The 24,538-nt window shown below is 39.5% G+C and overlaps 1 protein-coding gene and 1 long non-coding RNA gene across 6 annotated transcripts; one reads left to right on the top strand and one right to left on the bottom strand.

The window, feature by feature from the left end:
- Window positions 1–329: 329 nt before the first annotated feature.
- Rtnl1 (reticulon) lies at window positions 330–23,002 on the bottom strand. 5 transcript variants are annotated; one of them, XM_076381713.1, is made up of 6 exons: window positions 21,799–23,000; window positions 12,863–12,898; window positions 5,201–5,408; window positions 4,821–5,029; window positions 4,247–4,352; window positions 330–4,124 (listed from the first exon to the last, which is right to left on the bottom strand). In XM_076381713.1, exons 1-6 carry the CDS (start codon window positions 22,643–22,645, stop codon window positions 4,073–4,075), a joined length of 1,458 nt encoding a protein of 485 aa, XP_076237828.1. In that variant the 5' UTR covers window positions 22,646–23,000; the 3' UTR covers window positions 330–4,072. The 5 variants fall into 5 exon arrangements, with proteins under 5 accessions (XP_076237828.1, XP_076237830.1, XP_076237829.1 ...); XM_076381715.1 differs by lacking the exon at window positions 21,799–23,000 and adding an exon at window positions 17,740–18,111; XM_076381714.1 differs by lacking the exon at window positions 12,863–12,898 and having other exon boundaries at window positions 21,799–23,002.
- On the top strand, window positions 18,286–19,964 carry LOC143181346 (uncharacterized). Its single transcript, XR_013002271.1, has 3 exons — window positions 18,286–18,492; window positions 19,130–19,304; window positions 19,384–19,964. It is a non-coding gene; the product is annotated as an uncharacterized LOC143181346 (long non-coding RNA).
- Window positions 23,003–24,538: the final 1,536 nt, after the last annotated feature.

Below are 24,538 nucleotides of genomic sequence, written 5' to 3'. Positions count from 1 at the left end.
TGCGATATTTTCTTTTTTTATGCACATATAAACATTATTTTCTCATCAGAGCGTAATAATATGCTCCCTATATTACCTAGAAAAAAGTAACCTTAAAAATTCAGAAAGAATTCTTCAAATAAGTTCTGTAGCAAGAAACCGAAAAACAACTTTACCTCGTTACAAAGATCGGTTATAGATCGTCTAATTAAAAATAAGAAAAAAGGAAAGTAACAGCGACTTGACATTATCTAAATTTGTTTCTTAAGAATACACAAAATCAACAAATATAATAAATAGAGAATGAATAATTTGAAAAAATCTGAGGTCCGGAAACAGAGAACCCCCCATTTAGTGTCTTATTTAATATAATTTATTTATAAATTAATCGTGCGGATGCAGATGCAATAATGAAAACGTCAATAAGCGATACGCATATTACAAGTCGCATTCTGAAAAAGTCCCATCTTCTTTCTATCCAACTCTCTTGCGTTTCTTTTCCATCCCTTGTCGCCCCTTTTTGGACGCCACGTCTCAAAGCCGAGAACGACAGTGGTACCAGATCGCATTCCATTGAGATTCTGTTAAATCATGTCGTCGTTAGAGGAAAGCACAAGAGGATGAACAATCTCGGCTCGATGCAATTTAAAAGCATTCAATTTTTGAAGCACAGCACACGATGGCAAAGTATTACGTATTTTTAAATGAGTATGATGAAAGTGATAGTCGTTGGAAGATTCGAAGGTTCCAAGAGGCTTCATTTACACTCGTCTCTTTTTTACTCAAAAATTGAAAACCCTTAAATTCGAAAATAATGAAATGGAGTTTGGAAGTAGTGATGGGAGCTCGAGTCTAATCTTCGAACGTTCGAAGAATAAAACCTGCCAGCACTACTTGTGTGCCTATGCTGAACGATGGAGCATGATTTAAGAGATTTCAACGCAACTTCGGCACCAGTCGATTTACTTGGAACGATATTATTGTAATAAAAACTCGCAAATCAGCCAACAACTTTCCATCGTAATGTTTAACCATATAGTTACACTTAGTAATGTGATAGCGATAATTGTATTAATCGAAGAAAAAATCTTCGAGAACGCCGAGGAAAAAACAGACGGCGCTATTTCGTATCTTCACACGTTTTTTTTTCTTTTCGTGCACACGTACACTCACTCGCTGTGTCATTCTCACTTTCGAAGAATTGTTAATGATCAATGATGGGGAGCTCGGTTGATATGCGGGCCCACTGATCAACTAGGCTCGATTTTCAAAAAAAAAGCTTCACGTGAAAAATGCACTTATCGGTAAAATATTCTGCGACAAGGATGCTGACAAACCAGACGTTTATGTTAACGAGAAATAGTTTCCAATTGATAACATATTTAGGCTTAAACTGAATCCAAAAGATAAGATACGAAGCGAAAAGTTTCTTTTCTGATTACAGTTTCAGTCATATTCCATATTTCTCATTAAACAACAATTTATAATCTGTCACCGATTAACGAGATAAAATTCAATTCTACGCAACATAAATCAACTTGCTTAATAAATAGATTATAACTACTGATCGGTAACTAGAATAGTTTTAAAGGATTAGATCTAGAAATCTGCGGAAAGCTTAGAAGCTCGTGAATTAAAAAAAAAAAAAAGAATTATCAGCGAATGCTAAAAATATTTTTGACTAAAATATACATTTCTTAGCTGCATTATTGTAAATTCTTATGAAGAAATATCGCAAACTAAAGAAGACTTCTTTAGTTACCCTTTTTATTCTTTAATTAATAATATTCTTTCATGAAAATGTAGAATAATATAGCTAAAAGATGTATTTTTTAGTGAACCAATATTTGGCATTTGCTTTAAGTTTCTCTTCTTCAAAAATTCTGGAACTTATAAGTTTCCTCCAGGTCTCTAAGCGTAATCCCCCAATACAATAAAATTATTTTGAAAGTAATTTTCAATTCATAGCAAACCAATTATTATAATACAATTGAAGTTTGATCAGTTCTAAATGCTATACATGTTACTGTATTAAAAACATTAATTTGTAAATGTATTGAAAGCCGATCGACGTTTTAATTAAATATTACCAATACAATAATATTTAATATAAATGTTGTGCAACACTTGCAACATCATTAACAATAGACGATAAACTTTTTCAAACTTCTCTTTCACTCTCTCTTTTTTTCTCATACACACGAACGCATACAACACGCTTTTCCATCGCAAAAAAAGAAACGAGATGTTTAAAGCAATTAATTTGAGCAAAGGGAGAATTCATTACTCGATTGTACATATTTAATTATTGCGGCTGTTAATATCTCATGTGTTACTACTGTTAGCCATTGCCAGTCACCTTTCTTCTCATTAATGAGAAAGGCAAAAGGCTGTTGCTCTGACAATTAATATATGTCTTGTATTAAAAAAAGCGACTGAATTCATTCATTATTTAGCTGGATTTCTGCAAAAACAGACTGTTTTATCTGCACTCTTTCAAAAATGAAACCTTGTGAGCAGATTTTAGATATTTTTTATTAAAGGAATCCGTGCTTTCGGTTGATTACTCGTTCAAGTACAAATAAAAAAAATAGTACATATATTTACATATATCTGAAAGGAAATGAAAGTACTATCTAACAATAAAAACTCGGGAAACTGGTCTAAAATAGCAGACTGAAGTAAAATGACAGAGTACTTCTGTTCCATCCGAATCACCTAAAAATTGAAAATATACAAATTTGATGAAAAGTAGTCAAAAAACGTCTGAACAAACGCGTTTTAAACTAAATCATTTTAGAGCAGTTTCCCTTAACAAAATGTGATCCAGATTATTGAAAACAAAAAACCCAACATTTGTCAAATTGTTTTACAACACCCGAACGACACATAACACTGTATCCACACAGTCAGTATGTGCACTGTGATAGTTATTCACTTGAAATAATTTCATGCCACTTAAGTTTCAATCGGAGCTTATAAAATTTGTATACCAACTCAGTCTGGAAGAATCTTTTCCACTTAAAAAAAAAAAAATCTATATTTTTTCCCAACAAATTGTGAATTCCAGACTTGCAAACCTAAAATCGAAACGATGGAGAACTATAAATTAGAAAGCGAGTTAAAGGTCCATAGAAAAGCACCTCTCGTTATTCCTTTCTTACGTCTGCTGTCTTACCGATAACAACTGTTTGAAAATGAGGGACAGTTAACTCTAATGGGGCCGCATATCATTTGTATCTGAAGAAGAAACATCAGTTCGGATTGGCGTGGGGGTGCGAGGAAAAGAAACAAAAAAGAAAGAAAAATAAAGAAAAACCGGGAACCCCTAAGAGACACACGCATTGCACCGTTCATGGTTTTGTATAGAGTACACTAAAGGACTCTATATTCTCCCGTGTCGCAACGAATTAACGTAATTGCTAAATGTTACTTCTTTTCCGCTTATTTCCATCAACAGGGACACCGTGCAGATCCAGAAAAGGAAAATGTTACGACGTCGTCGGACAATGAAATCCAGCGGGCCGTGAAATGTTTAAAAAAAGGGCTTCCCCTTGCTTACACGTTTTTCGGGATCCTTTCGTTGTCCTGTTCTATTTCAATGTCTCGTTTACCTTCTCTTCTGGGTCACTTCTCTTGGAAATAATTGTTCTCAACGATTCTTCCCGCCTTTTCTGTCTTTACCCCTAAGTATCTTCAATGCTTTTCCTTTACAGTTCCTTTTTAAGCCATGCTTCTATCGTAGCGACTCTTTATAACTGGTTTTCATACGATAATTTGAGAAATGAAGAAAGTTTTATCTCGTTTATTAAACCCTTAGAACGCTAAGAATTTTTCTGTGTTATCATTCGTTCCGTGATAGATATACTATACTTGTTTTCGACTTTTGTATTTCACTCGTTTTTATCTGTCTAAATTACTTCATTCTCTGCGCCTCTTCGCGTTTCCCTTGTCGTTTTCCACTGAACTGTTCTTCGTTTTAGTTTTCTGACCTTCACGATATTCTCTCTGTTCCTCATCCCTGCATGGATTCCTTAGTTGCCCGACAAACTCGTTGAAGTTCTTTGCCCCGCGTGGTTACATGTTCGTGGATTTATTCTTCCTTCGCTGGCTCTTTCTTGCCGAGCGGTATCGCGGCTTTCACCCTGAAGCAGCAAGCGTTAAATATGTAAATTTTGGAGCATGAAATACGAGGAGATCTTGCCTACTTGTATTCGATTTGCATTCGAGCTGCTCTATTTCTGTTTCTCTCTTTAAATCTACTTACTTCGCCGTGAGCTCATTGATCTTGCCATGCACCAGGGCTAGGTTCTGATCAATTTGCGCCTTATTTGTTTCGTAGACCTTCGGTAGTGTGAACAAGGCGACTACTCCTGTAACAAGACGATAAAATTGATTCGTTAAATGTCTGTAGAGGCTGGATAATTTTTCAAGCATTTTTCATTGCAATTTTCTAGGTTATTATTAGAGTTGAATGATTCTAGATATACCCTGGGGACTCTGACGTTACTCAACGAGAACAATGACCCCATTATGCGTTTTGGTGACGGCAGAGACGCGTTAAATCGCGAATTTAGGTTCCCGACGCTGAATACTCCGTCGAAACGTCAGTCCTATTAATACTTTCCTAGACAAATACAGGTACACTACTGTGCATACGTGTTTGGACACTTTCAGATTATTGAAAATGCATGAAGTGTATTTTACGTACTTTCATTAATGTGAAAGTATTAAAAAATACTTACGTACAGCAGTGTAAAACTGTGTCTTGTGTCTAGCGACATAGGAAAAAGGGGAAAGCTAAATTTTTAATTAAAAAATATAGCTACGACGTTATTTACCGATTATTATCAGAGTCATGCCATTGAACCAAGAACCCACATAGGTGAGGCACCAAAGAAGGACGCCGAATTTCAAGGAGTCGACAAAATCCTCGACGAGGAAGAGCCTACGAAGTTCGCTGACCGCTGCATTCGCGTGTGCAACAGCTACGTCTGCAATTTCGTGCACCTTCTCCGCGGGCACTGTCAAGTCTAGCTCCAAAATGTCTCTGAAATCGAAAGCAATTTATTACTATGCTTTTTCCAACACCAAAACAGTATTATAACCCTAGGAGAAACGAAGTCTCATTCTATTAAAAAATAAACCCATGGAATTGGTCATTTCGACTCCTTCAGTTCTTCTAGCGTAGAATGAAGAGAAAATGGAACAGGATGCTTACTTGAAAGGATGTCCATTGGATGTCTTATGAACAGCTTGAAGGACGGTCTTGTAGATTCTGAAGGCAATGGTGCCAGTAAGGACAAGGAGAGACAGATAAGCAAGGACGCTTATCAGGCTGAAATAGGCCAGCGAGAGGAGCACGCCAAGTATGCCCCCAAAAACGGGGCCTGTTATCTTTGGATCACGCCAGTAGATTAAAGCTGCCACTAAAACAGAAAGAAACACCATTCAGATATCCTTGGGCTTGCGATCAATGACACTGTGACGATTAAATGAAGCATCTAGCATCGTGTACAAAAACAAACTCATGTCAATCTTCTAAGAGGATTCCATCCATATACAGGGTGGCCTCTACGACAAGCTGGATCTCCTGGAAATGTCAGTGACCTAAGACACAGCAGCTCTACAGTCGTAGAATACTACAAACTCAGTCCAATTACTCAAACTTTCCAATACTTCAAACGTGGAAACTTGGTCTTTTCTTTGGTTACTGATTATTAGCTGCCAGTTTTAACATTTAGTAGATGTTGAGACAAGTTCAGTCTGGTGTATTAATATCTCCAATTTTGCGTCGCATTTTCTCTTATTAAAGATGCAAACAGAACCAAGACCACGTGCGACCACGTGCTTGAACCATATGTTAGGCAGACTACTAAAAAGCTGCTCCATTTGGAGAAGTTAATGAAAAAGAGAATGAACTCACCGGGCCCTTTCTCTGGGAGGTCTTCCACAGGGGCCCTCGGATTAGTTCTTCGCACCATCTTTGTCAAACAAGCTCTACCCACAGAGAAACGCTCGAAAGCGAAGGAAACTACGAGCTACAGCCACCTCTTTCGGCGGTTCGTCTACACATGGAACTACCTCATGGTATCACTGAGAGACATACGTGTACAGAGGGAGCAAAGTGGGAGAAGGAAGAAGGAACGGAGACAGCCAGCTGGAACAGAAAAAGAGGAAGGGAGCAGGCGAAGGCGGTGGTAGAACCAGAAAGATGAAGGCGAACCTGGAAGTGGTCAACATCGACTTTGAGTGGAAGGAACTCTGCGTCACTGGGTCTTAGAGAACTATTGATAGCTCTGTATTTTACTATTTCACCATTTTACAATATGATCATTTCAAAAATTTCACAATTTTACCACTTTTACAATTTGTCTTCTACAATTTTCCCATTTTTACTATGTTATTAGTTTACAATCTTCATATTGTTACCATTGTTAGCATTTCACTGCTTTGCTATTTCTACCATTGTCAGCACTGCCAATATTTCAACTATCGATAGTTCTCCATCGCTATTGAATCTATCAGCGATAAAGTTGTACCATCAGCAGATGCTCCAATTACCCCGTGCAACGTGTTAATTAAAAGATTCGCGTTGAAGTAATTGGGAGGTTGATAGATAGGTGTCCACGTGCACGAGCAGCCGAGACATTCCGCGGTAATTAAGTATCAACGTAGCAGTGATTAATGTCAGCGTCTGATGTAACAGCCATGAACGACCTAATAATAGAGAGCTGGTGGATCCTCGAAATTTGTATTAGCATTGGCTTTGTCTCTAATCCAAAAAGGACGGTCTATTAAACCGTTCCCAAGGTCCCATCAGAGTCCACCGCTGTTCGCGAGCGATTCTGCCAAACGAATTTATGTCATCTGTTGCAATTCCCTATCGAACGAATTATGTTCTAACAGCAGGCCTTCGAGTACAGTGGAATCGTACGTTCATGCGTTGGTGACTCCGAGACTCGTTGTCTGGTAAAATTAGTAGCGATCGATAGGCGAAGGAACAGGAGAACGAGGTGACATAGTCGGATAACGTTTTATCGCCTTCTTGGCGAGCGTTTGAAGTGTCACCAGAAACCTTAGGTCCTATCTTTCATAGCTAGGTATTTTTTTTTCTTGAAGGAAATGGGGAATTGAGGGATAGGAGTCTTCTATTTTAAGGACAAACCACTTTTCCCTGAAATCTCTTCAGAGAGATGTGTATCTGTAATTGAATTGATGAGTCGAAGAACAAGTTCAAAAACCACATTTTGAGGTGTTCAGTCCCAGCGTGTAGTTCTGTGCATTTTACATATCTCAAAGGAAGCCTAAGGAAAGCTCCAAAAAAGGAGATCCCAAGCGCTAAGAAGATCCCAAGATTAGCTTCCAAAAAGACACCAAAAGGAGCTCCCAAAAATCCCAAAAGGGCTAACTTTGGACCTGTGCTGTTCCTCAAGTCGATTAGGAAAGCAAACTCTTTTCATCATCCCAGGTAAGGCCTAGATCAGGGCCTTCCACAGAATTCCACAGATTGTTCCCAGGCCCCAGGTCAGAATTTTAATCCCCAAGCTGGAACACCTCAAAATGGGAACGCCGAACTGAACTAAAGACAGGTCGATTTCCAAAGTAGTAAGACACAGAACCAAAAGATTCTACGCAGATATGTTAAATGAAGTTTTATGCAGAAGGACACTGCTTTGATTTGGATCACCTGGACAACGAAAGAAGCCTTCGAAAGACTCGACGAAGCTACGCAATTATGGAGGAGCGTGAGTCAGTTCTGTGACGCAGCTATTGCTGAAGAGAATATTAAACCTCCAGCTGACGTGGACGAGTGCTATATCCTCTTTCTCTCGCTGACATATTCATTATTGAAAATTGTCAAAAAGCCATCTTTCCTGAAATTCCTCGACAGTCTTCGGTCTCCTTTTAGGCCAGATGGGAGCCACATTAGGGTATAGAAGACAGAAGACAGGCCTCACGTGCCAAACGAAAAAGAGGGAGGCAAAGAGGGTCGGGGGCGCGGTTTGGCGAGGGAAAATCAATAAGTCGTCGCCAGTAGTGCGACGCCCGGCGTCGCAGCGTCGGCCGTTGCCTCGACGCCCCTCGCTATTCCCAGAAATACACCTGACGATCTACCCTCGGCCTATCACCCCTTGGCTACTTCTTCCCCTCATGGAAAATTACACATGGGGGACGGCATGATGAATGGCAGTTCCGTTATTATTACTTAATGCGAAAATGTCCCTTTCATTGGGGATCGTCGGCGTTTAACATGTGAGACACAGTATCATCGTTGGAAGTTCGTCGCTAGTCCTATTATTTAGGGATTTTGCTCTTGAAGCGAGGAAGAATCGTCAGGAATAATTGAAAAGGTTGAAGGTTTCCTATTTTTTGCTACCAAGTTATGGCTGAGATGGAGGAGAAGTTAGAATACTTCTCGAACAAATGGTTTGATGAACTTCATCGTCTAATGAAGAATTGATGAAGAACTGATGAAGAACTTCGTTGTCTAATGAAGAACTGGTGTAGTTAAACAAGGCTTTGAGAACTGAAGTCCAAGTCCTGAAAGCTAGCTAGAGCTTTATACGATATTAGCTTGAAATACTCATTCTTTAAAGTTGGGCCTTGAAGCTTCGAAGACTCGAACTTCATATAACATCATGAAGAACTTTTCTAACTTTTGTTTCCCATCGACGTGACGCAATGCGACACCATACCTCCACCTCCACCTCCACCTACAGCACCGCCTCCAAAATTCCAATCCACGGTCTCTCCCCAAATTTTCGAGCAAAACCCGCAATTAATGGTGACAAAGAGTGTGATTCTTCCGAAGAGTTGGCCCACGTCCAATCTAAAAGTAAATTGTTTCAAAGCGAACAGTACAATGCACCATCACGACAGGAGTGATCGTAAAGACTTCAATCTTCACCTATTTCGAAGTATTACAAAATTTTCTACCAAGGTGGCTTTGAAGGTGGTTTTGAAGATGACTTTTAACCATGTAAAATATCTAGATATATAAGTTCTGAAGCCAAAAAATTCTGTTTTACATCCATTCCTATAGGTTTCGTCCATTCGTGTCGCTCCGGCGACTTTCCTCTCCAAAGCTGCTGTTCCCTGAACCTCTCATATTCGAAGACTGTGATAAAACAAAACTCGAATGACTCAAAGATTGTAGCTATTCCCTCAAAGTTCGAACTCCCAAGATTTAATTACATTACAAAATTTCTCTTCAAGACCTATCTCCCTCTTCTAGCCAACTGAAACTCAACCATCTCGCAACGTCCTTCCCCCTGTCTCCTCAAACAGTCTTAACATTAGGATTCCGTGAGGTCCCCGCTAAAATCATTAACTTTTTCGAAACCCCCCACTCGTAGGTGGTGCAACGTCGGCGTCTGCGCGGATTGCCACCTTGGCAGTCTGTCAACGCCCGGTGGCAGCGTCCTGGTGGCTTTCGATCAACGATTTGTCCCTTGTACTCACGTTCCTCCCTCCTGATGGCCATCTTTTCCTGTCCCTTTCTCTCGGTCGCGGCTCTGCTTCCGGTTCCACCTCGGGAGAGGAAGATCGACGAGAGATCGCGCGGAGACGCGGCGGTTCCTCCGTGCGTATCGGACTGCGGACGAGCACTCGGGGAAATCGAGAGTCCTCGGTCTCGTGATCCCTGGCAGAGAACCAAACTCGAACCGGCTGGATGCTATGTTTAGACGCAACGGCCGCCATTCGTCTCCGGCTTTTTTGGATTCCGTCGCGGCTGATTTCGAGTGTTCGAATGGACGAGGGCTGCTTCAATGAGGAGCCATGCCCCTGGAAGGAACGTTGGGGGACAGATGAGATCGAAGTTATTGCCGAGACTTGGGAAACGGAGGCTTTAGAGCCGATATTGCGTTCTTTGCTCTCGGTCGCTGCTGGCGTGGACCTGAGACGAGGATTGACCTAGCAGGGGCTGACCTCGTGGGGGTTGGAGAGAGACGAGAACGTGAGACGTTCTTCAGCTTCATGGAGGAAAAGTCTCTAGACTAGCACTGACTTTTTTATGAGTTTTTGCTACGATGCTAGAGCTTGAGAAACTGAAGTGGTATAGTGATACTCGTTTTTCGAGGCAGGCTAGCTTGTAATTAATTAGTGCAACTCCTGTGGAAGCAGTCTTTCAAGATCTTTTTTTCCCATCTTTTTTTCTGAATAGATATAGACTTGGTCTATAATTTTTTGGAGAATATTTGACTGTAAGAAGCTTAAATTTTATTAACACAGGTTAAAGAATGGCCGTAAATCGTGGACCATATGTTCAAAGAAACTCTTGGGTTCGCAGGATTCACTCAAGGGGGAATCCACAGCAAAAAGAACAACCTACTTGCAAGCCAACGCCTCTGATAAACGTAGTCACACTTCAGGAGATAAATGGGCCTGGTAACTTTAACGTTAGATATCTCTTGAACTAGTAACCGTGTGCCCTGAAAACCGAGTATCATTAGCTTTCCAAGCTCTACCACTGTCCAAAAGGTCATGAAAAAATCAGCGTTCCTCCTCGAGACATTTCCTTGTTAGTGTAGCCTTTGTTGGCTGAAGAAAGAGATTGGCTAGCAGACCTAAAAAGTGGTTGAAACAGTGTACCTCTGCCAAGTAATTGTAGCTTATAGAATAAAACGTAAATAATAGAAAAATGCATGCAAGGTGTTCGATAACAGGTGTCAGAAATTTTAAGGGACGATTCTACATGTTAAAATAAGACCAAATTGTATTTAGGGTATTGTATTGGTTTTTTTCTGTGTCTGACTAGGGGCTTATTCTACTGAACTTTCTGTGTCTAGCCAGATGCTTATTCTACTAGCTTTTTCTGCGCCTGACTAGACTTATGGTACTAGCTTTTATGTAGCTGACTAGGGGATTATTCTTACTAGCTTTTCCTGTACCTAACTAGGGGTTTATTCTACTGAAGTTTCTGGATCTGACTAGGGGCTTATTCTACTAGCTTTTTCTGTGTCTGACTAGGGGCTTATTTTAGTTTTCTTTTATCTTACTAGAGTCTTATTCTACTGATTTTCCTGAATCAAACATGAAAATTATTTTACTAATTTGTCCTATTTTGCCACGTAATGCCACCTCTTAAAGCGTCTGACACCTGTTTTCGAAAAGCCTGTACATACTAACTACTATTATCCTAATCTCAAGCTTCAGCAGTTGTATCAACAAGACTGTAGCAAGGAAACACTGTAGGTATCCGCGGTTCGTTATCTAAGACGACAACGCCACTCCACAGCACCAGCTTTATCTACAGTCGTCAAGGAAGTTAACTGGACGCCGTCGCGTGACGAGAAACTATGATTCCGGAGGCGGCGTCTAGGGCCTTGTAGACGGTCTCTGTTATGCAATCGCCGTGTCTCCACCAACAAGGACGGGTGACTAACACAGAGGAAGAAGAGGGGGACCTAGACGCGCCGCTAATGTCAGAGAAACGATACGTGAGCCCATGGGTGGGTCGGTGAACTCGAATGGATTTCAGGCTGAGACTGATTTAGGGGCTGACATTGTCCTGGATGCAGCTCCTCGACGAGAGCCTCTTCTATGTCGAGCACCGAGCACTTGACCCGCTCGCTGATTGCTCCCCATTGCAGGTTCGAGCGAATCAATTCTGCTGCTAATCGAAAGAACAAAGGAGCTGGGATTAGGCGCAGCCTGGCACTTGGGAGAACCCAGAATCGATGCCCCTTGCGTGATACAGCATTCCCTCGCTACAGTCTTGTTGTTGCATTCAGTGTAGCTTGAAATTACTTAGAGTGGAGGCATTTTATTTCAGAGCACTGCCACTTAGCTGCTTTTGAGGATACCCAAGTGGAATTCTTGAGCAGGAGTTGATTACCATAATGGGGTTCCAAGTTGTCAATTTATCAGTGAGTAGAGAACCTATATCGAGGAACACTGTACAGTGTTTTCTTGATAGTCTCGTAGCTTCCTCCTCATAGGCTCAGTAGCCAGTTTCACTGACATTTTACATAATAAATACTAACACTGGTACATAAATGCTACGACACTCTCACAGCAATTAAAGGTGTCAATGTTACTCAGTAAAACCTGGCGTCTTCCAAAAATAAAGACAGGCGTGCCAACCCAATAAAACGAAATAAACGTCCAATATATTGGAGCACAAAGGGGTAGCAAATGAGGCGTGGCTTTGTCAGCTAGTCCAGTGAAAGCAGCCCATTGTACGAGCAAGTGGCTTCTTAGCATCTGATCTTGTCCGTTCAAAGATCTCATCGCTGACTCTAGCTGCTAGCCACAGAGGCATAGTTATTTTCGTGAAACAGCACTTCTTGAAAATATCGATCTCGCAAGAAGCGTACTCTCATTGACAGAGAGGCAAAGTCGAGTGATTTCACGCTTTCGATTACTGCTGCAAGAGATCATCGTTAAAAAAAGAAGGAAAAAAGCAGCCGAGTAATTAAGTGAGAATGTCGAGACGATTAATAATAGATACGTAATCTTCCACGGGAAGTTGCTGCTCGGTTCAAAGGTCCCTGTGAAATCGAACGGGACTTTAGTCAGCCTCGAGCAAATATCCACATCGAGCGTAATGTGTAACTAGTTAGCAGCGAATTTCTCTGGTCTCGAATTATCTCCGCTGCAGATTATTGAACTTGTCTCAACGCCGCTGGAAGATACCGAGATAGCTCTCGCGTATCTTCGAAACTGGAAAATTGATTCCTGCACGACGAGACGTCGCGCGATGTTTGATAAAAATGATGTGGGTCAGCCTGTATATGATAAATGCGACACTTAAAGCTAAATGGATACATGGTCTTGAAAGGACTGAACAAATATGCTGGTGCAGCGAGCGTGAAATACAGGAAAAATGAAAATAAAAGAAGCGGGTGAACATCGAGACGTCGAGACTTGCTCTTACCTTTTGGGTTCAGTCTTTCGGGGTTAAACCATGCGTCTGTAAACAACAGAATCGAATTATGTTAGTTCGCCATCGTTTTCAAGTTTGTGTTTACTTCTATTCTACGATCCATGAAATGAACGAATGAGATACAGAGGACGACTACGTTTTGTTCTCGATGAAGGGGAGGGGGATGATGGTTTTCTTGAGTGTACAGTGTTCTGTGTTGCTTCTATCGTCACTGTGCTGATGGAAGTGAACTATTGTACTGGGATATCATTGTCGCGACTGTATTAAGTCTAATCAGGGTGTGTTATCGCAGAGGTACAGTGGATGGTCTAGCATTGTAGTCTAGCCACTTATAGTACTGTAGTAACCAGTACAGTGGTTTAGTAAAATGTATGATATTGCAATATAATATTTTGTAGTCTAGTTAGTAGGAATAAATATACTAAATATATTAAATTACCAGTTTATTACTACGATGATATCTTTATTAACTAAAAATTGTTTTAGTATTGCTTTGGCTTTTACGAATAAAGTAAGCCAAAATAATACTTGTCGTAACATTGTAACTTTTTTCTAATGGAGTCTTCCCTTTTTTATAATAAATGGTTCGTATAAAGGTCTACCAGTGTTACAATATTTACAGTAATCTCTATAAACTCGCGAGTAAGTGCGAGTTTACATCGAACAAAAATTCTGAGATTAAGTCACGAGCTCATACCGAGTGAACTTTCTTCATAATCTCAGTGACGTAACGTTTAACATGTTTTTAGAAAGTAGGAAAGTGCCAAGCACCTACGAACCACAAAAAATCAGAAACCGCAAAAAAAAATCACTGAGAACCACAGAGTGCAATTTAATCTAGAGTCGTTCAAGGAAAAGTAACATTTCCCATCCACTCTGTGTAATGAATGACGAGTTGCACATGTGAACCCTACAGTCTCGTTATTAGCAATGAGCCTATAGCGCATAGGATCCCACTTTCGAAGTTAATGTCTATTTTATTCGAGTAAAAACCGAAAGAAGAACTCGGGCCATCATGTCTGACATAAGTCATCAAATTTTTATTCAGCCACGAATTCTCAGCAATCGATTCGCAACGCACTGTGTAATTAGCGCACCGTCGAGTATTACGCAACCGCTGACCTCGACTTCTATCTCTATATCTCTACACTTCGGCCAGGCAAATCTGCTTAAAATCTGCGCGCGTGATTTACCTTATTGATCTCGACAAATAACACAATCGAACACTCCTCGCTAGATCATCCGATGAAAACTCAAAAAACATGCAAAAAACGATGACTCGTTTAGAATGAGACACAGAATAGCATGAAGAGAAAATTGAGCATACTCAGCGTCTCGAGAGTAAAATATAGTGATAACTAAAATCACTGGTCATCGTCTTACGTAAGGCATAGCTCGCGATTTTTGTTAATTGATCGCTGGCAAGATCGAGAGCGATTAGTTAATCGTCTTACATTTTTGTTCTAGGGAATTTTATAATATAGAACACTGAGAGGGCATCTGTGGAAAATTTGAAATTCCTTTTAGAGTAAACCACATTATGTATTAGAAATTTTTTGCGCCTTGGAATTTTTATTGACAGTAAAACGAGAGTACAAAGTATACGCGCAGATAATTCGCAGATAAGTCGCAGATAAGGTATCTAAAGCGAGAAGATAGCGTCGAAGTTCATGATAATGAGTCAAATTGGAGTCAAGTATTATCCAAATGAGTGATAAATTGAGTAATTTATTTCAAAAGCGTAATGTGAACTAAAAATCGATGGAGATGTGAGAAATAATTCCTAGAAAATTCCCTAGACACGATTTATTTTATCTACATTCTTCTCTCAATGAAATGTCTCATTCTTTTCTCAAAAATCGCTATTTTCAATGCTGAGTCTGCAATATATTTATAAAAACCGATACTGGCCGATCAATAACCCACTTACAAATCGCGTTTCTACTGCGCATGTCAGACAGTCGTTGCACCCGGGGCCATGCAATTATCTATTTGTCCCTCTAGTTTTTATGTTTAATGCAAATAATTGACAAGCATAGAAATTTACATAACAAATAGCAGGAGATAAATGTTCTTATCAAAAATTAATTCTTAGTGAAAACTAAAAAAACCTAGATTTTAGATGACTGATAATCCTAAAAATGTAAATCAAAAGATTGTTTGTGAAACATGTGGTTCTTGAAAGAAATTATAAATTGTGTTTTGTCGATTAAAACAAATGTGAAAAATTCTAGAAAAATGATAAGATAATAGATAAGGTAAGGATAGCAAAGACTACCTGTTTCGAAACTATTACAAGAGAGTGCTACGTTAGATAAACTTATGATAATGAAGTAAAGAAATGTGTTTCTCTCCTACCATTAAACAAAAAATAGTGCTTAGAAAGCTTTTCACTGTCTCCTTTTAATTTACATATCTACTTATATCAAGTATTGTGGCACGTATGTGTAAGCCTAATGTGTTTTAAACGCATATAAAGACGGATATATTAAGATACTGCTAATGTTTTTTCAACAGAAGTCATTTGGCATTGTGAGTAAGCTATATTTTTAATACAATCCTATATCATTTTTTTACAACCACAATAGTGACCCTAGTAATTTATCGGTCTCTCACAACTGCGTACAGTAACCTTTGCTACAAAAAATAGGTCACTTTATCAATTCCTCAAAATTTATAAAAAATATTACGAGAATAAAAAAAATTAAATTAACGTTAATGTAAATGAATATGTGTTGATAATGAACCAAAATGATCTATCTTGAACTTTCTTAACCCTAGGAATATTGGACTCCTTTTGTATAAACCGTGCAAGCCTAGGGGATTTTCCAAAATCCTCATTTCACAGATATTTATCCCCCAAAATGGTTTTAACTAGGACTTTCGAACATCAAATTTAAAATATATACGAAAATAAATATTTTGGGGGAATTTCTTAGAAACAGTGAATACCTCGAATGTGACAAATTTGGAATTTGGGGAAAACCACTTTAAGTATTCCTAGGGTTTTTATCAAAAATAGTTCCTCTGTTTTAGTTTCAAACGTCACACGAATCAATATTAGATTCCTCCTCCCATAAGAAGCATTCCAAGTAACGACGCATTAAATGACGCTACGCGTGAACCTAAACGATGATTCAATATCATTCATATTCTTTAGATACAGTATATCACACCTAGGAATATGAGTCGCTCGTTTGCTAAATTGATTAATTCGACAGAACAAAATAATTTAAATACAAAAGTTAAGCATCAATCGACTGCTTTGGCATTGAAATTTCAAAAAAATTCAAAAAATGGAGGTAATCATTTTGGCCTGTGAACGACTCATATATTTAGAGTTCTAGGTTAGGTCTGGGTTATTCTAAGATTTTATTTCGGCTGAATGTTTCAATTACTCAAATCGAATGAATTAGAATCGACCAAAAAATCGCTTTATATAGTTTCAGACTTATCTCCCATCGCTCTAGAGTTTAGATATACAGGGTGCTTCAGAACTGGCTAGTGATTTTACATAAAAATATAAGTACAAAAAAAACTAGAATAAAACTCTTTGATACTTTGCTTTGTTTTTTAAAGAATTGACTTCGAATTGTACGGAAGTACAGGTTTTGGGTAGTTGAAGCGTACTCGGGAAAGGGGAACATTAACCAACCATTGCCTGCCTCTATAGTAATCTAGAAGCATTCCCCTTTCTCATAGAAAACAAGTGGACTTAATACACCCTGCCTCTGGGGTCCAGATAAAAGTTGAGACGCCCTACAGACAAAAATCCACAACCTAGTATATTGGATAGAAGCCTGTGGTCTCTATGCTGCCAAACTATGCAGAAAAGCAGTATCTACTAAAAATACTTTACTACTATTTTACCCTAAAATAAAACATAAAATATTAATAAAAAAAACTTAATTTCACACTTTTCTGTAGTTACTACCTTTCTCCATAGCTGGGCAGTATTGGTAGCTACAAGCATTCCTCTTTCCCAGTTCACCCCAAAAACCCCCAAAACTATCGCCCCACTCGTCCTCAAAATTCAAACTCAATTTCCTCAAAAACGAACTTCTGAAACGCCCTGTATATTATGCTTCAACATTAAAGAGCTGAGTAATAAAAATAACCGCACAAGCACATCTGCGGGCGAAAGCTGAATATTAAGAAAGAAACTCAATAATCTTGAAGAAATCAAATTTTCATGAAAATGGAATTATCCCTAGAAAGATGAAATCTGCTCCTAGGTATATTTCGTAGAAAGATCGAAAACTAGCCTGACATAAAAACGCTCAATAATCTCTAAAAAACGAAATGTTTTTAGAAACAAAGTTGTCACTAAAGGAATGGAATATTTAATAGAGAGGTCGAAAGTCAATCTAACATAAGAAAAAGTAAATAATTTTTAGGGGAAAAAGTTCTTAAATTCTTCGGAAAATAGAGTTACCACTAGAAGAGTGGAATCCATCTCTAAGTGTATCTAATAAAAAGATTGAAAACCAGTTGGACATAAAAAGGAACTAGATAATTTTTGGGGAAAAAATTCTTATGGGAATAGAGTTGCCATTAAAAGGGTGAAATCCGTCTCTAAGTATATTTAATAAAAAAAATAGATAGCTAGTCTGACATAAAAAAAACTCGATAATTCTTAGGGGGAAAGAAGTTCTTATGGAAATAGAGTTGCCACTAGGAGGGTGAAATCCGCCCCTGGGTATATTCAATAGAGAGATCGGCCCGGTTAGCGAGCGCCCCACCAATCCAGAATCGCCTCGCGCACCCTATGTCAAAACGGAGCAACGCTAGCCTCTTACGCCTCGGCCAGTTCTCGAGTCTGATGAAGGAAATCGGCGAGAATGAAAATGAAGAAAAGACGAACATACATGGGTCAAGAATATTCCAGAAGCAGGGGCAGCCATTGGCTACGCTGGAGCAGAGTTTCTTGCACACGGTGCTTTCGTCCTTCGCGGGCAAATTCGCAGGGCAGACCGCCGGTTCCGCTTCCATTTTCACCTAACCTTGCGTCGCGATCGAGCCAAGGGCGAATCGCATTCGAGCGCTAGCCTGACAGGAGTCCGAAAGCTGACAGCGCGAACGACGCACTTTCCTCGGACCACAAACTCTCTTCGACCCTCTTCACCTTTTGGGCTAAACCACTGGATCTCTTTTCTTTCTCGATTTCAAGACACTGGGGCTTGCCGCGCGCGAGGGACTGAAGAATGGATCGAGGGGAAAACAACTGTCCCGTGGATTAAAGTGCGTGGCTCCCGAACGACACGAGGAAGTTCGAGACGAGAAGAGGACTGATGGTTACTATCGACCCGTGGACAGTTCCAGATACATCCCCTCCACTGGGAGATGCGATTGGCACGCTCTGGGGAGCTGATAGGGCTTCTGGGGAAGTGTTTGGTTAGGTGGTTGGTGGATTGGTGGCGCCACTGGCTTCGTTGGGTTTGAGGGTTCAGTATGACGCCAGGTGGCGCTACGTGATGGTGGATCGGGGAGATTTTGAATCGATCGTGGCGCTGCAGGCTGCATTGAAGATTCAAGGCGCGAAAATTTGAAATTTGGGAATCTAGGAATTATTTTTCAACTTTGGGTACCTGTACATCTGCACTGCCCAAGTATAGCAAAAGGTAATAACTACAGAGAAATGAGAAATTGAGTTTCTATGCATCATTGGACAAATTTGAGTATTTTATTGTCTTGTTTTAGTGCAAAATAGCAGTAAAATATTGTTCGTAGATACTGCTTTTCTCCATAGTTAATTTTTCTTCTCGTTTCCTGATTGTTTTAAATTTATACAATAATTTTTCATATATTTTTAAAAGAATTTAAACATCTTGAAACAATTTTTTAATTTCCCGCTCGCAACGTGTGGACAGTGGCGACAGTGACTTTGTTTTGGCGGGAGTTTCAAATGTCATATTAAAAGAACAGCACGCGTTCTTTCTACAATAATCGATTTAGTTATACTTAATACACCATTCATTCGACCTCCACATCATTGAAAATTTGTCACGTAGAAGTTCCTGAATTATGTACCAAGTTTCAAATTTCTTTAAAATATTTCAGCGTGCATATTTTTAATTTTTCAATCTTTTTTTTTTCATTGATAAAAATAACAATACCATGAAATATGGAAATTATGTTTTCGAAGCTAATGTACATAAAAATGCCTTTTTTTAAGATTCAAGAAATTTTGAAAAACAGTACGTGTACAACTCGTTGAAGGTTTTATATTTACAAATTTATTTTTGTATCTCCTCGTAGAAAGTCGGTATTAATGTGACGCGATCCGCGACGATAGCACGTAGCGATCGGAAATAATTCATGAGTCAGACGCGAAATTTTTCGCCTTGAAATCACGTGTAAAAATACCTCCAGTGGATGGCATAAGAAGTCTACCGCAACGGTGAACCACTCGAAGAAAACAATGTTTAAAACGGTACTTTGGCCTTAATAAATATTTATCATCCGATAAAAAAAACAAATTCCTCATGTTACTGTATTTTCCCATGAACCAGATGTTCCCATTGGCTCAACCAAAAGAGGTCGTAAGGTATCCCTGTGCCACGGATCAATATGGAGGGAAGATACGGGTGACTTCGACGTTGCAAGGTGTACACATGTTGTTTTTTATGGTGCAACATGCAGCAATGTTTCGCAATTTATGAACCTGATCCCAAAACAAGATACTGAAAATGTGTAGTCACATCTAAATATCGCTCGACGCAGAAAAGACAAAGTTACACATGTATAGTTCAGTAAATATGAATATTTGCATTGTTCAGAAATGGATAATCTATCGTTTGATCGTCGACACTTCATGTTAAGTAGCTTTGAACAGCATAATTTATGAATAGAAGCTGAGAGAAAACGTAGATTTTTGAAAATGATTATTCATCACCGAATCAGAATATGTTAACCTAATAAGACAGTAATTGGTAATTGAGTTAACGAGAAGAATCATGAATATGCAATCAGTAAAATCTTACCGTTACTTATCGCAACAAAAAGAAAATGGCGCAGAAATTCTACCATTTTCGAGAACCCATATTGTGAAATATGATAGTGATATGACCAAATCTCAGTAAATCTTATTGAAAATTAATATAATATTTATTATACTGTAAAATGGGTCTATCGAAGTGTCTGAATATTTTTCAGCGGGAAAATCGTTATGGCCCCAAAAATGCGCAGCAGTCGTGGATCGCGATTCCAAAGATTGCGCAGTTCTACCTGCGCAAAACCTAAATCGAAGGTGCGTAGTTCTGTCTGCGCAGAGCCTAAATATTCTACGTTCTCTCCCCCACGCATGAATGCTTCGTTAAGTATGTGGAATGCGTTCAAAAAGAAAACTTCTTATCCGACGCGTCATTTTCCCGCGGATCAGTTTCTCATTAAGCCCAGCCGTGGGGTAAAAAAAGCGCCGTGAAAAGGAATAGCGACGCGTCTGAAATAATTAATCGCATCGTTACTGCTCGTGGAAGCAATGACGTTGTAGCGAAGCGGAAGCTTGGTTCACTTCGTGCGAAGACGCTAAATTAATTAACGTATCGCACTAATCGTTTCTGCTTTCGAGACTTTGGAGGTCGTTAATGGGAGACGTCGGTTACGAGCGTTCAAAAATGAAGAAAGGGGAGATGATATTCTTGGTACGTATTTACAGGTTAACAGTTTAAGTTTCACGATCCTCAGACAAGTCGAAGGGATAAACTAAACGTTAGATTGAGAACCTTCAGGAGAAGGTAGATGGATTTAAAATCTAGAGATGGTTGATAAGAATGTCACTTTTTTAGCAGAGTGGTTAGGTTATATTCATCTTTAGGGGGTTCACATATCTTGAGCCCAAACAAGTGGACTTAATACACTCTGATTCTGGGGTCCACATATGAACCAGTAACAAACTCTGAAACTGTGTGAAACATGTAGGTAAAATATGAACATAAATTTTTCTATAAAAAAAATGTTTAATTTCAATGAAAAAATGGCGGTCCTCTGAAAATAAAAGATGGAATTCCAAGTTGTAAAGCATGATATAATAACAAAAAGTAAAATGGCAGATTGGGTCCTATTAAATAATACTGGAATAATATTGTGAGTCACAGTTGATAGTCCAAGGTGAACTGTGATTCATTGCCTGTTATGCAAATCTTGGGCCCTGGAGAAGGCCCAAAAACTGTACTGCTCGTCTCATATTATTTCTCGAAATTCTTATCAGATTAAATATAGACGTGCTGTGTAAGGCTGCCAAGGTTGCACTCGAGACACATTTTAACATAGTAGTAATTTTCCGTATAAGGGGGATGTATCGATTCACTTAGTAGTTAGGAGTAGTTTGGCCAATAATACGCTACGCCTGAAAGTGCGTGTGAAATCAGGCGATTCTATCTATTGTAACCATATGGATCCACATTTTTATCAGATGCAACCTTACCAGCTCTTTAGAATACTTGACCGAAAACTTTGTTGGTTGGACTAAGGGCCGACTACAGACTGAATAATTCCTCTTTTTTATCCAATGGATAAGAAGACAATCGATATATAAAATTCTGTTAAGGCTGTAATCGGCTTTTAGACCGACGAAATTATCGGTTGAATGCGCCTAGGATATTTGGATTATGAGAAACATAGAAGTTAGTGCGAAGTATGGAATCGATTTATCACACATTTACGTACTCTCCACAAGTTTTCATAGAGTAAGTGTACCCTAATACAGGATATTAGCTATATCTTTAAAAAAAAAAATGCAATAAGGCGGCCAAACTGCAAAAGTGATAGCTGAGAGTCCCCTCTTCTGCACTTTGGTCGCTTTGTTGCGTTTCATTGCGCAAAGATACAACTAATGTTCAGTATTAGGTGCACGTAAGTGTTAGTAAGTGTTATTAGTAAGTGAAGACACAAGACTTTGTCTAGACACAAAAAACACCACAACTCACCGATTCCCATGCTACTGAAGATCTCCTTTGGCGCGATTTCCACCTCTTCCACGCGATCCCTCCTCGTTTCCTGTTTCACCGGTTTCAAGCATTTAACTGGCGAGGCTTCCACTTCCGATTCGAATTCCGATTCCTCCGTTTCCGGTGCACTGACTCGTCCTTTCTTCTCAGCCTCGGCAACCACATCACTCGCACTTTCCTTCTTCTCTTCCTTCGAAATCGGCTTTGGAGCCGATCGAATGTTCTCTAGGCTCGACAAATCCTCTACTTTTTTGTCCACCGATGGGGCTTTCGGTTCCTGTTCTGGAACTTTAGTTTCCTTCACTTCCTCTTCCTGGGGAATCGGTTTCGTAACCGGTCGAACTTCCGGCAAGATGCACACATCCTCCAATTTCTTATCTATCGATGGGATCTTTGGTTCCTCTTCTGGAATTTTAATTTCTGTTTCCTCTTCTTTTTCGACTTCCTTTGTCTCTTGTTTCGTTTCCTTTTTACCGACCGGCTGGGCGCAGAGCACCTCTGATTGGTCCTCTATGTTGCCCATCAGCAAATCAGGCTCAGGCTCCCTCGATCTAACCTCAAAATTGCTCTCCTCGACCGGCTTGCTTTTCTCCGACTCTAGCAGCAGCAAGGTCGCTTTCCTGGGGTCGTCTGGCTCCATGGAGGACTGGTTCAGAGAGAAATTGATCATGTCCTTCTCCATGTCCACGTTCTGCAGAGGTTCCTGTACCTTCGCTGTGGGGGCCTCAGGGTGGCTGGACTGACCATCCTGGACGTGTTCTAGGTGCTCGAAGTCGTCCATCGAATCGTGCTCCCTTCTGATTGGTTGCTCCTTCGACTCGGCCATCTTTGCTACACGCGAGGAGGCGATTATCCTGTCATAGAATTCGACTTTCCTTCTGGAACCCTTGCAGTACTCTCTCTTTGCTCTTCGGAGGATTCGAAATTCGTTCGCTGGGATTCGAACCGCCGAAAGGTTCGACGTTCAGAACTGTTCGAGTCTCGTTTTCTGCGATGACAGTGTTGACGTTTGGCACTGTGTCTTCACCACTTGCGAATACACTGGAGTTTTTCAGGCCCAAAGGAAGACGGTTTTACTTCGTCCCTGGTGGACTATTCATGCGTGGATGGACTAGTTATTAATGGGGAGAAATAAAAACCGGTTTAACGTTCTCTCATCCACGACTGGATTCGATTCTGAGGCACGGAACGTGACAGAGTATCTCGCAGGGTGTGCGTGAGAGCGTTCTCGCCCCACCATTGCTGTTTGCGCCAGGGGCGGAGGTAGGAGAGGCACTGTGTGGCCACATGACGAAATTGTGGATGAAAGTTGAAATTCAGTTAGGCTGGAGCTCGAAATTAGCTAAGACTGCTAAAACAGCTTCAGTCATATCAGCAATTTTAGCTAAAGTTTGGACTGCAGCTTTATAGAATACGGAAATTTGGGCAGAATAAAATTTGTGTAGCAATTTAAAGGGGCAATAGGGCTATAGTACACGTTTATTATCACTAGAATGTATTCTAATTTAAAAAATTGAAAATTTCGCTTGGACTGTTCTTGTATTTTATGTTATTTTCATTATAGTAAGGCCAATAATAAAAAACATTAAACATTACAAATATTTAATACTTCTTTATGTTGTGTAATAAAAGATTTTTTAATTGAATAAAAAGTTATGAAGTGATTTGAGGATCAATTTCTCGTAGAAATGGGATGAAGAATAGGTTCTAGTAACTTTCGTCCGCCCCTGAAGCCCGACCAATGAAAATCGAGTTAGAATCCCCACTGTGCAACTGTAGCTAGAGGGAGACGCAGGAGCTTGAACATGAGTCACATTGAAAACGGTAAGATGATGCTTACGAATGTGTCATACTTATTACATGTTATTAATTGATAAGATATCAAACATAAGTAGTAAAAGAGAAAGTTATTTAAACAAATCAACCAAAATCTTGCTATGAAAATTTCTGTCTACTTTATTCTATCTCTTTTCAAGGTTTGCACAGTTGACGCATGTTTTCTATATAAACTCGTATAGTTATTCACAGCATTTTTACTCTTAATTATTCTATCGTTTATCATCACCCAGAATTAGTCAAAAATAATTTTTTTATGAGAAGTACTTTTTTGTGATGAGTCGTGGATTCTTAACAGTAGGAAATAGCATAACTGTATCTGTAGTTTTAAGAAGGGAATAAGGTAAAAAGCAGAATGACAGTCTGAAGGAGTAAATAATTCCCAAATTTAGCAAGATTTAAGCCCCTTGGGGATTGCTTTTATCTTTTTTATCTTTTCTGCTACTGATAAGTAGGGCAAGTTCCGATTTTTGGATTTTGAGATATGTTCGTATATTTTACTTTAAAAAAGTTTTATCCAGCATTATTCACTCTGTTTAATTAATCAATAGCTCTCGCTAGTTTTCCATAAAATATAGAGCGGGGCATTACGTATTATCAGTCGAAATATCTCTATCGTGTTTAACATCACGATGACGTGTGAAAATAATTACTTAATTACCTTCAGCCATAGTATTCTGCTATATACAGAATTACACACGGTGTCAGCTTGGAGCATTCATGAAATATATATGAAATATATGTAAACACTTGGTCTATACATACAGACGTTTCATTTGCAACATATAAGTTGTTGCGGTTTATGCATGTAGATATAGGAACGTGTCAGAATGCGATCCTCTGCGCATGCGCGACTCCGGTGTCCTGCGTTAAAATCGCGGTC

This window comes from Calliopsis andreniformis, chromosome 7 (genome assembly GCF_051401765.1).
Source record: "Calliopsis andreniformis isolate RMS-2024a chromosome 7, iyCalAndr_principal, whole genome shotgun sequence".
In the NCBI taxonomy this organism is placed as follows: Eukaryota; Metazoa; Arthropoda; class Insecta; order Hymenoptera; family Andrenidae; genus Calliopsis; species Calliopsis andreniformis.
The sequence above is the reverse complement of the archived record's forward strand: the minus strand, read 5'-3'. Positions and strand labels throughout refer to the sequence as shown.